General features: G+C 52.2%; 6 protein-coding genes across 6 annotated transcripts; 4 read left to right on the top strand and 2 right to left on the bottom strand.

The window, feature by feature from the left end:
- Positions 1-1,613: 1,613 nt before the first annotated feature.
- On the top strand, positions 1,614-3,191 carry NCS54_01361000 (Hypothetical protein; the record flags this gene model as incomplete). Its single annotated transcript, XM_053158794.1, has 1 exon — positions 1,614-3,191. One exon carries the CDS (start codon positions 1,614-1,616, stop codon positions 3,189-3,191), a length of 1,578 nt encoding a protein of 525 aa, XP_053014769.1.
- Positions 3,192-3,215: 24 nt separating this feature from the next.
- On the top strand, positions 3,216-4,265 carry NCS54_01361100 (FluG domain-containing protein; the record flags this gene model as incomplete). The annotated part of the gene is made up of 1 exon (XM_053158795.1): positions 3,216-4,265. The coding sequence occupies one exon, from the start codon at positions 3,216-3,218 to the stop codon at positions 4,263-4,265; it is 1,050 nt and encodes a 349-aa protein (XP_053014770.1).
- A 1,393-nt stretch (positions 4,266-5,658) lies between these two features.
- NCS54_01361200 (2,4-dienoyl-CoA reductase ((3E)-enoyl-CoA-producing)) lies at positions 5,659-6,759 on the top strand (the record flags this gene model as incomplete). The annotated part of the gene is made up of 3 exons (XM_053158796.1): positions 5,659-5,725; positions 5,773-6,031; positions 6,126-6,759. The coding sequence occupies exons 1-3, from the start codon at positions 5,671-5,673 to the stop codon at positions 6,757-6,759; spliced, it is 948 nt and encodes a 315-aa protein (XP_053014771.1). The 5' UTR covers positions 5,659-5,670.
- A 935-nt stretch (positions 6,760-7,694) lies between these two features.
- On the bottom strand, positions 7,695-8,991 carry NCS54_01361300 (Cutinase transcription factor 1 beta; the record flags this gene model as incomplete). Its single annotated transcript, XM_053158797.1, has 4 exons — positions 7,695-8,315; positions 8,354-8,449; positions 8,515-8,828; positions 8,889-8,991. 4 exons carry the CDS (start codon positions 8,989-8,991, stop codon positions 7,695-7,697), a joined length of 1,134 nt encoding a protein of 377 aa, XP_053014772.1.
- Positions 8,992-9,541: 550 nt separating this feature from the next.
- On the bottom strand, positions 9,542-10,401 carry NCS54_01361400 (Hypothetical protein; the record flags this gene model as incomplete). Its single annotated transcript, XM_053158798.1, has 2 exons — positions 9,542-10,154; positions 10,211-10,401. The coding sequence occupies 2 exons, from the start codon at positions 10,399-10,401 to the stop codon at positions 9,542-9,544; spliced, it is 804 nt and encodes a 267-aa protein (XP_053014773.1).
- A 2,993-nt stretch (positions 10,402-13,394) lies between these two features.
- NCS54_01361500 (Beta-glucosidase) lies at positions 13,395-15,815 on the top strand (the record flags this gene model as incomplete). The annotated part of the gene is made up of 3 exons (XM_053158799.1): positions 13,395-13,503; positions 13,557-13,869; positions 13,931-15,815. The coding sequence occupies 3 exons, from the start codon at positions 13,395-13,397 to the stop codon at positions 15,813-15,815; spliced, it is 2,307 nt and encodes a 768-aa protein (XP_053014774.1).
- Positions 15,816-16,197: the final 382 nt, after the last annotated feature.

Consider the following 16,197-nt stretch of genomic DNA (forward strand, 5'->3'; position numbering starts at 1 on the left):
GTCGCCAAAAGGGACAAGTGACAAGGGGTGCTCCTCTAACCTTTGGCGGTTTGACCATTTCCTCCACAGCGTTACATCGCGACCAAATTTAAGCTTGTCTGGTAAGCTTGAGACGACAGTCGAGACGTGCCAAGAGCGGCACCACCAACATCCGCCCTCGAAACAGGCGTCTATTGCTGTGATGCGGAAGATGCCGTTCGGTAATGCGGGGGTTAGAGAAGACGCCCACAAGGCGAGGGCGGAGGATGTGCCTGATTCAGCGCGCGTGCTGCTTCATCTGATAAAACGGTGATGCGTGATCGCTTGAATTGTGGCAGGGCTGCATTACCTACAGGGGTGAATTGGGGGCTGGTGAGGAGAGCCGAGGTCTTTTTTAAGACCAGCAGCAAAGTGGTTTCAAGATTTGCGTGATTCAATTAAGGATATTACGTATTTGGCCTACAAAGACTGATCTAGTCATCTTGAGACGTTGCTCAAGACGTCTTGAGATGGAGAGTTTGACGGTTGTGGTGTTGGCGCCTCCTGCCCGGGTGTGTGAAATGTGATGTGTGTGTGTTCACTACTCCGTGCCTACCCAAGCTGGGCTTCAGGCTGTTATGTGTCTTGTTGCCTCAGGCACCCACAACATATGGTGTTTCTTGGACGGGGGTTCAGCCCTTTAAATATTTCGAACTTGGATCATTGCACTGCAAATTTAACCCCCCTCGATCCCAAGACAATCACTGGGTCACCATCATGTGACGGGAGAAAGCCGCTGTCCGGTCATGAGCATCGAAGGGAGTTAAATTTGCAGTGAAGTCTGATCATCTTCGTCTTCGTGAGAGAGCGGCGCCGCCACACTACGCCCGTGTGAAGAGCGAGAGAGCCACACTATGCCGTCCCTGGGTTAGAGGTTATGTTGGTGAGATTTTAAGTCAAGATGGCGTCACGTTAAACGGAGTTAAACCTATACTCAAGCTCAGTTACGGTCCTCTGCCGCATCCATATTTGTCTCAAGGAGTGTTAAATTTGCAGTGCACCGCTCATTGTACCACTCGTAGAGATCAAACTCTTCACTGCGAATGTAACGCCCCTTGGATCTCTTCCCTCGGTAGTCAGGCAAAATCACGTGACAGGCACAAAACGCTCTGGGAATTTATTTTTAGAATCACTCAAGACAATCGGCTGCACGGTCATCGGCATCAAGGGGGGTTAAATTTGCAGTGAATCACAGAAAGAATGCATGCGTTGGTGTTGGCTGGCCCCGTTTTGGGCCTAGTTGAGCCCCGTTTTCTGGCCCGGAGAACAAGGGACCACAGGTATCTCGCACAGTACTGTGAACTCAGCGACAACACCGAGATGCGCCCGCGCCCTGGCTCGCGCATGAGGATGACCATGAGCCTGGATGACGAGCAAGCACTGCCTGTAACGGGTTCGCAGAAGCATTTAAATTTTAGCCATTCCAGAAAGCTGCTGGGGGTATACTGCAATTTGTACTCTATCCTCATTTCCGCCCAGCCATTTGGTTCAGCGACGCGGTCTCACATCGCGCCCACGGTGTTTCTTTAGAAATATTCACTGTCAAAATCCACCCACCGAAGTATACGCGCTACCACTGCTCCTGGGCCAATCCAATGGAGCTCGATAAAGCGAGAATCGAGCAGTACCAGCGCCAGCTTCGGGAAGATGAGACCCCAGAGCCAGAGCCATGGCACCCCCAAGAACTCGAAAACAGCTGGGCGCGTGGCAATACTCGACGACCTCTACCTGCCAATCGCTCTGACAACCACAAAGTCAGCCTTTATCGCCTGCAGCAGCGATGGCTCAGCTTCTGCGAAAGGATGGGCAGACGGGCGGATTGGAAGGCTCTGCTGAAGACTCTGACCTTTGACAATAAAGGCCTCGGCGAGTCCTTCATTCGATATCTCATGCGGGACTCTGATCTCCGCCGGAACGGATGCACCATCAACTTGGAGAACTCAATACGAGTGTATACAAGGAGACTCGGGGGACTGTACAAGAAGTACACGGCCGAGCCGTGGGACGACAACCTCAGGGACCATCTCCGCCAATATGCCAAGATTCTCATCACACCGAAATGGAAGTTGAGACGAGAGCCCAAGGCCAAGCCTACCATGGGCCCTGATTTCTTCATCTATCATATCCATTTCCTCTGGGTACACGATACGTCTCATTTCCATATCGGGTTGGACCGACTCGACGACGCTGCTATCCGCTACTTTGCCATGTACACCGGCTGTCGAAAGCACGAGCTGGTTTATGCCAAACACCCAAACGTCGACAAGATCTTGAAGACGGCTGCTGAGGACACGGACGCATACACCGACGTGGAAAACGACACGGAAGAATGTGTGCGGCGTCGACCTAAGGAGTGTTGGGTGTGTGGTGGTCTGGACGAGAGGTGGGATAATCCCAAGTTGACGGTTCTCTGCTGGGAGGATATCGATTTCTGGATCCTCCGCGATCCCGAGCGCAATGGGGGGCGTGACCGCCTCGCCATGCAGGTTCTACTTCGTTGGCACAAGGGCGAGAACAAGAAGATCGGGCCGACATGGTTTACCTTTATTGAAGAGGACGTTCCCGCTCTTTGTCCGGTATCTCACGTCCTTGCTAAGGCGCTGGCCGAGGGTGTCATTGACGCCCCGGGTTATCAGACGAGAGCAGAGCCATTCTTCAGCACCAAGCTCAACCAGCCTTCGATTAAAATCAAATGGAAGCGGGAGTGGTTGCATCGGCCAGTGTTTCGGATGACTCTTGACGACCTAGGCACCAAGTCCAATGAGCCGTTAACAGCTGCGACCTTCGACAGTCACTCCATACGGTTAGGGGTTGCAATGGGTCTTCTGGAACGCTTGACAGAGTACGCCTACCGGAGAGGGTTCGCTAATTGCGTTGATGGTAAGTTTGCTTGTCTTCTCTTGTCTATGCACGTTCTGACGCGGCGCCAGAAAACTATCGCCAATCGGTTCGGGACCAAGGACTTCGTCACCGCCCGAACAAACACAATCTACCAAGAGGCTTATCAAAACGCCAACTGCAATGCTGTCGTTCAGGACGCCTTCCTCGGTCGAGGTACCGCGGCCCCCTACCTCGCCATTTTCAACCACATGGGCTTGCATCGAGATGAGAATGCACCGAAGGTGGTCTCTGACGAATTGATGTGTGCTATCGGCCCCAGCAGCGACGTGTGACGTCTTGAGGAGGAGGTGAAGAAGATGAAAGCGGACCTCGAAGAGAAGTACGGCCGTATATCATCGGCGCCAAAGGAAGACCAGTCAAGATACGCTCGCAAGCGAGAGGAGCTGCGAACAGCAAGACAGAAGTACCGGAGGAAGGTGTTCAAGATGATTTACAAAGATCACTTTGATGCTGAGGACGAAGAAGAGCTGCAGAAGCAGCTGCAGGGGATCCGGGAACCCGAGGTAAAGCGAGAGGTGCAGCATATCTTGCAACAGCGCACCCAAGTGGCAGACATCCTCAGCGATATAGACGACGCCATTCCCCAGCAAGAGATCGTGCAGAGGAAAGTCGAGGCGATCAATGCTTGGGTTGCCTGCGCCTTCGTGTGTGAGCCGGCCCAGCGCAACCAGCCCAAACGAAAGCAGTCGGCAACTGGCAGCTCGGGGAAGTCAGACTCAGTTCTTCCCGGTGCTTCATCGTCTCGTCAACCACCCACAAAGCACGCTCTGCCGGCTTCATCCGATACCCCGACAAGCTTTGCTCACAAGCGTAGCCTTCCTCTCCTCCCGAAGCCCCCCGAATCCGTGCAGCCGCCAAATAGGATATGCTCCTTGCCAAATCCTAGCCTCCCTCGCAGCTCCAGTAACAGTCAACGTCCTCTTGATCCTATCGCTACTGATGTCGCTCAAACAAACCGCCAGCAACTCGCAACGCTTGGCAAGACGGCCCCATGCATTTTCTGTGGCAAGCAATACGCTCGCCAGGCACTGCTGTGGGACCACCTGGAGAAGCACCTGCATCATGCGCGCGGTGCCCCGATACACTGTCCCCAGCCGGAATGTCAGTCCGAGGGAGCGGTCTTGGAAGACATCATGAAGTTCAAGGCCCACGCTGCCCGCCTTCATGGCACTACATTTCAGAGAATCAAGATTGTCACTTCTAGAAGTCAGGATCCGGGTTGCTATGCACAGGCCCCTCCCAAACTGAAATTTCGTTTCATATTATCGAGAGAAAGCCGGCCGCCTCCGCAACGTCCGAGCATCATCATCGTGTCTCGATCGTTAGACAGGAGCCAGGCTATATAGAGTCCTAGATTTTGCCATCATGTTCAATACAGACCTTCACATATGTAATTCCCAAAACTATCAATTGAACTTGGCGGCGCAAGTCTCAAAGGGGTTCTTATTCAGCTCCCTACACCCTTTGATCCCATAAAACTGTGAGAGTTCCGTTCCGTGAACACGTCATTACGGTTTGTCATGACTACATTCGCAGTTTCTTGTAGAGGACACGCGCATCACAAATAGAGCAAAAGCTTTGAACGATGTTCAGATTATTCTATCTGCTCTCATAGGCTTCAACTCCACAGCTTTAACCACTATCGGGGCTCCCTTCCTCTTTACCGACCGGGCTTTAATGCCAGGCTCATTACCGTCCGCATTGCCGGAAGTGTATATGACAGGCAGTGGATATGTTTCAAGCTACATTTAAGCTGTTAGCAACCGACATCGCCGCATATCTTAATAGCATCTAGTCTTACAATGTCTATCCGCAACGACGGCTCTGGTGATCGGTTGGCCGAATGGTGTATATAGATTTTGTTGTCTTTCTTCATGAGCGTCCATATCTCATATCCACAAATACTCTCGAGCTCATGCAGTTTCTTGATAGCAGTTCTGCGCCTTCTGTATCCCTTTCGTCTTGCGCGTTCCGCGCGCGTTCGCGGAGAGAGAGCTCGGGCTACACTTGACAGGATGGCGCTCTCCATTGTGAGCGTTTATGCGTAATGGTAAGTTGAATAACGTCTCTCGAGGAACAAAAAGGAGCTGTTTCCAGTAACTCCCTATTATTCAATGGAAAACTGTTGAACTTAAAGCCGAAAGACTTGCGAGCGTCGCAAGGCAAGGGGATTAGCCTTATCAGCCAAGAACCGCCCCCATGCCACTGACAACCTGGAGCTGCTGGCTCCCGGATCCTGGTTGCTGATCGGTCGGACGCCAAGAACCTGGCTGCGGGGCATATCCAGCTCACCAGTCATCGGGTTAACTTACGTTACATTTAATTCTCTCTTTTGGCCTTTCTTTGATGCACGTCCCAACCCTGGAACCGTAGCTCCATGTGGATATATGCCGCGGCATGACTCTTGGAGCAGACGTTTCGTAACCGCCAAGCTCAGAAATCAGGCAAAGATCTTATTCCTCGGCCCTGTGATCTGTGTCTAACGTTCGATCTCCCAATGTTCCTCGGCGTCAGAGTCTGGACATGCCTGTCGATGTCGATTCTGCGGCAATGTTGACTCCACCCAACTCAAATTTACCGAGCCGAGGAGTGGATAAACGCACTCTAGGTCACATGGCGGACAGCCTCGGTAACTTACGACTAGTGAATCCCTGTTTGCGATTACATATTGGCTGATGTACCAGGGACAATATGGCTGCTAGCCAATGCTCCGTGATTGGAATCCAAGGACAATCATAACAAGCCAAAGCAATGTCATCTTCGCAGGGCGAATTCGTCTCCAAAATATGGCAGAACAATCTTTTCGGTAAGCCCTGCCCCCTAAGGCATCTGACTCTTGCTCATCCGTAGTAGATGGCCGGGTAGTCTTCTGTACCGGCGGTAGCGGAACGATATGCTCTGCACAAGTAAAAGCGCTTGTCTGTCTAGGAGCCGATGCTTGCATCGTCGGAAGAAATTCTCAGAAGACTGAGAAAATGGCCCAGGCTATTGCTAAAGTCCGTGCCGGCTCCAAGGTCATCGGCATTGGCAACATCGATGTGCGCAAGTTAGAGGCACTAGAGGGTGCCGTGGGTCAATGTGTACGAGAACTTGGCGGTATTGACTTTGTGATGTGAGTATACGCCTTCGTGCATTGCCCCCGGCCCGGTACGCCCAGACTGTCTTGATATTTAGATTCATCTGCTAACCAGAGAAACGAGTCGCAGTGCCGGAGCAGCTGGCAATTTTCTTGCACCGATTGACAGTCTCTCTGCCAATGCGTTCAAGAGTGTAGTGGACATTGATCTGCTCGGATCGTACAACACGCTCAAGTCCACTTTACCATATCTGCTAGCCTCAGCCGCAAGGAACAAGAACCCTGGCGCAACAACTGGCGGGCGCATCATTTTCGTCTCTGCCACGTTCCACTATACCGGAATGCCCTACCAAACCCATGTTGCCGCGGCAAAGGCTGGCGTGGACGCGCTCGCTGCGTCCGTTGCCTTGGAGTACGGGCCAAGAGGGCTGACATCCAACGTCATCAGCCCCGGAGGCATTGAAGGAACTGAAGGGCTTCAAAGACTTTCGAGCGAAGCTTTACGGGAGTCTGGACAGGCAGCCCGCAATATCCCGCTGGGCAGATATGGCCTTCTCAAGGAGGTTTCTGATGCCACCGTGTTTCTTTTCAGTGAAGCTGGCAATTACATCAATGGCCATGTCTTGGTAGTGGATGGTGGCGCTTGGAGATTGCCGGGCCTCGCAGGTATTTCCGCAGGCTTGGCGTATCCCGATATTGTCCTTGGCGATCAAGTATTGCCTACCGACATCAAGACCGGCCGTGGACCTAAGTCGAAGATATAAGGAACTTTTGTTTTGCAATCATTTGTCATTCCCGGCTTCTCGAGATCCCTTTTGGCTAGCATTACAATGTCATCGTCATCTAGACTCGTCAATTCCATGGTTGTGAAGTCCCTGCTAGGCCCATCGCCTCAATAGTCCCGAAATCGGGAAACATGCACTGGCTGAGTATGGCGTTGACCTCCGCATCTTCATATTCGCTGCTGAGTATTGAATAGTTAGGTACCATTTACCAAGCCCAACGGCGTCGAGCCGCCGCATGTAGGAGTACACGTACCTTGCGTCTGTCCCACGCCCATGGTTGCTGGCAGTGTTGAGGCCCCATATTATGGGCGACGCTGGCCTGGCGGTTTCTCCATCGTGATCCTCTCGATCCTCTGGCATAACCACGCCACCTTCGATATCTGCTCCGAAAGGCATGATAGATTCCAGGGTACGGCGTCTGAAATTTATCATCTCTCGAGCTCTTGTGAATAGCCGATACAGGATCTCCGCGCCAAAATATGTGACCTTGATTTCCTTCAACACCATCATACAGAGGTCCAGCTGATGGCAGCCTAGGCGTTGAACCAACTTCTGCGGCGACACAGAATGCAGGAAATGGACCTGCAACGTCGGTACGAGAGCAATGCAACTATCCAATATAAGTAAAGTGGTGTGAAAGGCTTGCTAGTCCTCGCTGATTTGTTCTTACATTAGTGATTGAGAGAGGCGGATCATGTCTCCCGTGATCATGTTACTGAGGATGTTGTTCGTATTCATTGCTGCCGCCGTTGCTTTTCTTTCTACACTTGATAACCAATCTTGTGATGTTTTGTCATGGGTGACGGCGGGCTGATTACTCAGGCCTTGTAATATGAATGGGCGAAACAGGGTTATGAGTGTAGACCTAGTAGCAATTATCAAAAATAATACTCTTTGCCAAATGGCCAGCATTCTTACTCGAAGAATAATTCGAAATGATGCATATGAAGAGTGAGAATAGGGTCAGTAGCTCTAGCTTTGAGACGATCTAGGTGCTCGTGATGTCCTCTAAGCTCGCATTCCAGATCATACACGTCCGAGTGGGTGGAAACCGTCCGCTTGGCGAGGTGTTGGACAGCAAGGATCCTTGAGAGAATGCTAGTCACTGAGAGCAACTCATCCCACAACAAGAACAGATCTTTAGAATCCTCAGGGATATACCGCCGATGTTGAGACTCGGTCAGCCCAGAATACAAGCTCTCGGAGGCGCTTGCATCAGGCTTCGGCGTATCGGAGTGCGCCAAGTCAATCCGCATGGGCCTTCCCATACCAACGGATAACCACGCTTCTCGGAAGAAGCAGGACCACCACAGATGTCTCCATAAATCCCGATCGATGGATGAATCATTCTGAGAGCGGTTGAGGCTGGCATCAGGTTGACGATGTAACCCAACGGTCTGGCAAAGGCTGATGGCGATGCCGTTCCAGTGCCACGGCCCAAGTCTGTCCTCTGTATCTGAGTACCAGAAACCCATCAACAGCACCGCTTGGATCAGGGCTATCTTGGACCGTTCGTGATCTGCGTCGTATAGCGCCTACGAGGAGGAAAATTAGATGTGACCGCGTGTCAGACAAACAGAGAGCATGCCTTGGCACGTGAGAACATTGCCCGTTTCATGTCCTTTCGTGACTCGTAACCAGCCGACTGAACGGTCGTCATATCGGCAAACTAGATGATGAAAGATTAGCTAACTTTGCAGTGATGTGACCAATTGCAACGGATCTTTCCCCTACGTTTGCAGCTGCCAGGAAGATGCTCCAGAGAAGATGGAGGCACACCCCATTCTGTCCGGGGCTTTCAAAGGTTTTGAGGAATGAAGAGACGTGTACAACGGGGAAAAAAGGGTGCACGTAATGGAAGTACGCCTGGACGAGTGTTTGTTGGATGTCGAGTGCTGGTAAATCAAAACACCCTCTTTTTTTCAAGTAATCGAGCGCTTCAGTATCAATATTGGCCGAACTTAGGGCGGTGACGACAAAGTGACCACTCTTGCCCGGACGCTCGGGTTCGCAAAGTTCGGCAACGAGAGCAACACCTTGGGGATCACCTTGTGCGAGGGTTAGTACCCCACAAGCAATTGCGTCACGGCTAATGGCACTGACCATACACTGGTGAACAAGCTGCTTGGACTTGAGGGGCTGCCGTGTGAGATTCCTGGGCTTGTGAGTGGTGGCCGAAGTGGCCAGTGAAAGGACGGTAGACTGGCTCATCGAAGCTTGCCCCGTCCTGGGCGACGGACCCCGCGTCACTCAACGTCCTCGGTAGATCCTGGCCTCTCCGTGTTCTAGCAGCGCTCCGAGGTCGGTAAAGAGCGTCTATCAGTGAATTGCTAGGCCTGAATGGAACTAACCCGAGACTCACCTTTGAGGCTGCCTCGGACGTGCTTGACAGCTAACGTTGTCTAGGGAACAGTTCGTGCAGGGGATCCCAGTTTGCGAGATGCTGCAGCGAACTTTGCGAGCGTGACAAGCATGGCAAGCCGCGGCTGCTCTTTTCCTTGACCTAACGTTAGAGATGGAATCAGCGGATCCCGAAGAAGGCAGCATGTTGACTACGGATGTTGATGGAAACAGATCAGAATGGGGGCCACGGCGCAGAAAAAGGCCAAATATAGTAATGTTTGCCTCGGCAAACTTTGGGAGGCTATGTTGCCGAGGTAGCGCACCTAACCTAAACACATGATTGGATGATGTTTGTATACAGTGGTGCTTTGAATGGGGGAATAATATTCCTCCCACGCCGCTCCAGAAACATGCTCGCTCACAGTCGGTGTTTCTTGATTCCAGAGATAACCTTGCCCATCTCCTCCTGTGGGATGCCTTCGCAGAAACGCTCAAGGCCCTGGAACGTCTCCAACGGTGCCATCTCGTCCTGCTCACGAACGATCCGGCGACGCATCAGTGCCTTTGTTCCCAGCAAACTCGAGCCGACCAGATGCGAACTAAAAGTCTGGCGCAGGTATTCCAACACCTGGGATCGGAAGTTGTTTTTGTCCTTGAAGACGTGGTTGACGAAGCCGACCTGGACAAGCTCGCTGACTGGGATCTTTCGGCCTGTGATCAGTGCCTCGTTGGCCTTGCCGGGTCCCATCCTATGGACGAACGCAACGCTGGCACCGCCTTCAGCAACCAAACCTAGCGAGCTAAATGGCGTCAAAAGATAGGCATCAGGCACTGCATAGATAAAATCTGAGTGGGAAATGAGGGCGGCCGAAAGTCCGAGCACGGGTCCGTTCAATGCAGTCACAAGGATTTTGGAGTGGCTGTAAAAGGCCCTCGCAACATCCAAGTTGTTGTTGACGAGCTTAGGAAGCCAATAGGGACGGGACAGCATCTCGTCCATGGACGGAGGGCTGTCTTTGAGATCGGCACCGCTTGTGGAGGCTAGTCAGATGCCTGGTCTCACTCAATGGGGTGAGGGCTGACTTACGCAGAGAAGAATGGCCCCTCTCCAATCAGAAGAGTGACGTAAACATCTTTGTTTGCATCTGCCTCCCTGAGCAGGCTCGCAAGGCGAGAGAATGAGCCCTGTGTCAGAGAGTTGAATTTGGTCGGGTTGTTGAGTGTGATGATGGCAATGTTGCCTTCGTAGTCGATACGAACGAGGTTCTGGTCAGACATTGTGGGGAGTGGGTGTGGAGTGTTAGGGCAGTTAAGAAGCGACTCGACGGCGTGTCTTTGATGACAGATGAGACAGTCCCGGTGATGGCTCAGCGGTGCAGTGTATAAGTAGTGCTCCGTCTACTCCCAGTCGCCTCGGCATGTTCAATGCGCCGCGGCAATCTTGGATTCAATGCGCCGCGGCAACCTTGGACGGCCTCTTGGTAACAAACAAACTCCCTCGGTTCCTTCCTTCAACCCCTTTCTCGGCCACTTTGATCTTCCGCTGCCTATTTATAGGCTTGACCGGGAAAATCTTATTGTTGGCGTGAAATTTCCACAACTCGTTTTAGTAGAACAGCTTCTCGCATGATGACGGGATGGAGCTGGCTGATCATAACCGCACTGGGTATCTTTGCGAAGTCACTGCCCTTCGTGTGGCATGTGAGTGTCGCCGACAAACCTATTTTCAGAGTGCTCACTCGCTGATCCAAATAAGCTCCGGTTCTTCTGGGCTTTGCTCAGATGGAAGTTATCCTGCTACTTGAGGGGTTCACCTCGGCTCACCAGCCGGCACTTGTTTTTGTCATCAATCGTTGATGCTCGGCCAGCCCTCCCTGAATGCGACTTTAATCTTCACAAATCAAACTCGACATATTTCACAGACCTGGATGTTGCCAGATCACACTTGAGTGGCATTTTGTTTGCGCCCATCTTCTTTGGTACCACCCCTCTTGGTCGGTGCAATCTTGTTGTCGGCGCGGTTTCTTGTGTCTTTCGGAAGGAGATCAAACCGTATCAGCCTTACGAGCTCTGGACCAAGGTTGTCAGCTGGGATGAGAAATGGATTTATATGGTTACTCATTTTGTTCCGCGGGGGACTTCTGGACCCCAGTGTTGTATGTCTGAGGCTTCTCAACGTGCCGGTAGTCCACCCCACCCTCATACGGCGCTGGAAGCAGAATTGGGAAATGTGGTGCTCGCGTCTGCCATCACTCGCATGGTGTTCAAAAGGGGCCGGGTGACCGTTCCACCAATCCACGCACTCAAAGCTTGTGGGCTCCGTCCAGAGAGGACTCAGGAGTCGGACACGCCGATAGCTCCCGAGTATGCTCCGTCAAAGCCTTCATCTCGTTGTGCTTTAGCTGGGACTGGTAGTCAATGCTCAGCGTTGTCTGCCAACGACAAAATCCTAACATACAATGAAATGGAAAGTCAGAGGGAGGCTGCTTTGCCAATTGTCCGGCTTCAGAACGGCTGGGATGCGGTACACAGTCTATTCCAGGCCGAACCTTACGCCTTAGCAAGACACAAGGACTTTATATGAAAGCCGAAATTATTAGCGCCCTCATCGACGTAGGGGAACTAATATGGGCGTGCTAGAAGTAACAATGGAGATCTTCTGCGGACAGAAGAAGACCTGCAGTCCCAAGATTACAATACCTGCAGAGATGGGCATAGGTAGGAGATCTTCTGCGGATAGAAGAAGACCTGCGGTCCTAAGATTGCATGGAGCTGTGAAGAATTTCAAAGTACCTGGGTCGAGATGGCTCTTTCCCTGCAGTTTCCACCCACGAAGGTGTTTTTGGGGCTTTAACGAGGCTCGATAGGCGTGCACTTCAAGTCTAATAGCAGCTCGAGTGGGAGTATTGAGACTATATGACTAAGGTGGTCCGATCTGCTGGTGGCTGGGATGTAGATACTATCCATCGCGTTCTCACTTCCACTGCAGCCGCGATCCGTACCGTTATCATTCATAATGTACGATTCTCTGCAAGTAAACCAGTGCAGAAGTCACGTCTTTCAGCACTCATGAGTCGACTCTGCCCTGTCAAGCTTGAGGGAATTTACCGTCTTTCCGCCCCTCAACTCTTGTTCCAAGTAACTGCTGCTTGGAGTAATAACGATCTGGCCAGGGTTGCGTCTGGTCGCTTTGCCCCCCAGCTGCGTCCAGTCGTCGGCCATCGGTCGCTCTCCTAAGAATTTCGACGCCATCTTGTGACGAAATTAGCCCCACTGGGTTACCAGATTAGCCCAGGCACCGCCGTGCGAGAGCCAGTCTCGGAGGAGGGTGGATAGAGGGGTGCAACAACATGTGTGGCCAGAGGAGATAATTGAATTGAGCTGCCTTACTCCATCTAAGAAACCGACCTTTGTCGGCCTCTTATGCCTACCGGCAGGAGCTTAGGGCGTAGGGACTGACAGCCAACACTTCTGGTTCTGAATCTGTGTCCATGTTATCCAATTTCGAGTAATCAAAAGTCATGGAAAGTCACTCAATGCTACCTCTTGAGGAAGATTCAGATTGAATAAATTAGATGACAACGTTAAATAAATAAGACACGAAGCAGCGTTAAAACTACGAGTCGTTGGCACAAGTCAATGTTACTCCGCGTGGCGGCCATCAAGAGCTGTTTCGGCTTTCAGATGTCGAGCCTCGATCATTGGTCAGTCAAGTGAATGAGACTACCAATTCCAGTCTACCCCGGCTGATAAACAGGAGGAGAACAGGAGACCTTCGTGACAATTGTCTCGCCCGTGCCTTGCTCTAGCGAGATGTGCTCCTAATGGCGCGGCTGAAAAGTCGACAAGGTGCCCTAGAGCACCCGAAGCGGGGCGGGAAGGAGCGGGGTGGACCCTTGATTTACGTATTGATCCCGAAAAATCAAACTCAAATACTCCTCGTGCGGAGTCCCCATCCCATGGCATTGTTTGGGGAAAGGCGGGGCCCCTGGCCGAAAGGCCATGCTTCACGCTAGCAAGGCCACATCCAAGATTATCCTTGCTAGCTCCCAAACTTAATCGGCCCGCTCGGGAAACCGTTTGTTAGCCAACAGCTCATCAACATTTCGGCCCTTCTCTACTCGTCAACAGGAGCGATGCATGAACTGGCCAGATCATGGTGGCGGAGCATAAAAACGCAAGATGCTCGCTGGTCTCTTGCCGGCACCAAATAGAGCCACTAGGGAGCGTCCTCTCATCAATTGCCGGGAATACTCCTTCTGGCAACGACAATGCTGGCAGTTGACCTCCTCGTGCTCCTTTTGGGGTCTTTGCACTTTGGCCAGGGGTCCGCCATTCCTGGCAAACGCCAACTGAGGGAGTACAGTCCTGCGATTGAGGGTTCGTCTGCAAAGCTTCCCATCCAAAACCCACCACTAACGCTCAATCCTCAGAATGGGACAAGGCCGAAGACAGAGCCGCGGAGTTTGTCTCCCAGCTTAACCTCACTGAGAAGGTAACCATGGTCACGGGTACCTTGCTCGATGTTGGGACCGGCTGCATTGGTAGAATCAGACCTGTTCAACGCTTGGGATTCCCGGGGCTCTGTCTCCTAGATGGGCCCAATGCTGTTAACCGAGCCCATCTGGTCAGCATTTTCCCGTCTGGGATTTCCGTCGCTGCTAGTTGGGACCGCGAGTTGATGTACGACCGTGGGCTTGCCTTGGGACGTGAGTTTAAGGCGAAGGGAGCTCATGTCATCCTCGGGTATGCCATTAATTTCATTCTTCGGTCACAATTCCTGACCTCTTATTAACAAAAGCCGTAGGCCAACAACAGGCCCTCTCGGACGTCACCCGATGGGTGGTCGCAACTGGGAAGGGTTCTCACCAGATCCTTTTCTGTCGGGAGAGGCTGTCAAGTATACAGTCATGGGTCACCAGGCCGCAGGTGTTCAGACGTCCACCAAGCACTACATTGGTAACGAGCAAGAAACCATGAGATCAGACACGACCATGAAGGATGGAACCATTGTAGATGCTGTTTCCTCCAACATAGATGATCGGGCACTCCATGAGCTGTACCTCTGGCCCTTTGCGGACGCTCTCAAGGCTGGTACTACATCCATCATGTGTAGTTACAACCGACTCAACAACACCTATGCTTGTGAGCACCCTCGCCTGCTTACGGGTATTCTCCGAGAACAACTCGGATTCCGCGGGTTTGTGATATCTGACTGGTTTGCGACTCACTCAACAAGCAAGGCCGCCAATGCCGGCTTAGACATGGAGCAACCTGGAGAGCTTCCACCCGGAGTCACAACGTCTCATGGAGGCGGAGGCTACTTTGGGCTAACCCTTGAGAAGGCTGTTCAGGCTGGAAACGTTACCGAGAGGCGTATTGACGAGATGGTCCGCCGCCTTATGACACCTTACCTCCTTCTTCACCAAGACAGTCCTGACTATCCTACCGTGGATCCCTCGATGCCTTACCTGCTTGGAATCAGCAATTCAGGATGGGAGTCCAGGTCCCTTGCTGGTCTCGGTGAGCCTGTCCCTGGGCGGGACGTGCGAGAAAACCATCATGAGCTGATTCGAAAGTGGGGGGCCTCAGCTACGGTTCTTCTGAAGAACAACGGCACTCTACCTTTCGGGGGCAAGTCATCATGCGCTCAAAAGCCAATCCACAATATTGGCGTGTTCGGCAATGCTGCTGTCGATCCAGCCGAAGGACTCGTCTTCCCCCCCAACAGCCCCCCTGAAGGACCTGAGTACGGCTTCCTCAGCATTGGGGGCGGTGCGGGAAGTGGCCGGAACTCATATGTGGTTTCTCCCCTGGACGCTATCAAAGATAAAGCAAAGGAGTCAGATGCCATAGTCCAGTATATTGCCTCGAACGATGTCTTGGCAAGGAACGACTTCCGCTCCGTCTTTCCCAAACCAGACATCTGCTTGGTCTTCCTCAAGACATGGGCGGCCGAGACATATGACCGGACCAGTTTCGAGTTGAGTTGGAACTCTACGGTCGTGGTCAACAACGTGGCCAAATTCTGCGGCAGACACAAGACAGTGGTTGTGACCAACTCGGCAGGCGTCAACACGATGCCTTGGGCGAACAACGTCACGGCCATCTTGGCAGGACACTACGGCGGACAAGAATGGGGCAACTCCCTCGTCGATGTGCTCTGGGGAAAGACAGAACCTAGCGGAAGGCTGCCCTACACCATCCCCAAGGCAGCAGCGGACTATGATCTTCCCGTGGTCAATCTGACTGGTCCGGACGGTTTGGTGGAGCGTGATTCCTCCAAGTGGCAGGCTGATTTCACTGAAGGTCAATTAATCGACTACCGCCACTTTGATGCCAAGGAAATTGAGCCGTTGTATGAATTTGGTTTCGGCTTGGGTTACACAACCTTTGAGGTGGACACCCGTATCGATCTCGCCAAACTCTACAGTTCTGCCCCGTCTGACCTACCCGACGGGGAGGCCAAAATTAAGCCGGGTGGCAATGTGGACCTCTGGACCGAGTTGTTGCGTGTCACAGCCACGGTTCGCAACACTGGCAAACGCGAGGGTAGCACAGTCGTTCAACTGTACATGTCATTCCCCGACAGCGACAACATGAAGGAGGCCCCAGTTCGTGTGCTCAGAGGTTTTGAGAAGGTAAAGCTGGGTCAGGGCGAGTCTCAACGGGTAGAAATGGTGCTCAAATGAAGGGACCTGAGTTACTGGGACGTTTCGGCTCAACAATGGAGGATACCGTCAGGAGACTTCAAGCTGGCAGCAGGCCTGAGCTCTCGGGATTTAGCTGCCGAGACCACTGTCAACCTGATCGGCTGAGCGCCTGATCAGCACATAATTTATATAGGAGAAATTCAGTTTATGGGGAGCTATTCCAATTTAATGCAAGGTAAGGGCCTTCTAGACAGCCACGGCTAATAACCAGCTTCGTATACTCTCATTCATATGGAGGCTCTTTATAGACTTACCTATCGTAAAAATATACCCTCGAGGCTTTACCTAGGAGTTAATAGCAATAAAGAGAGACTCGCATGATTTATATATAGCTTCTAGTAGGAGGGTATCTTCGATAAAT

Source organism: Fusarium falciforme, chromosome 11 (genome assembly GCF_026873545.1).
Source record: "Fusarium falciforme chromosome 11, complete sequence".
Lineage (NCBI taxonomy): Eukaryota > Fungi > Ascomycota > Sordariomycetes > Hypocreales > Nectriaceae > Fusarium > Fusarium falciforme.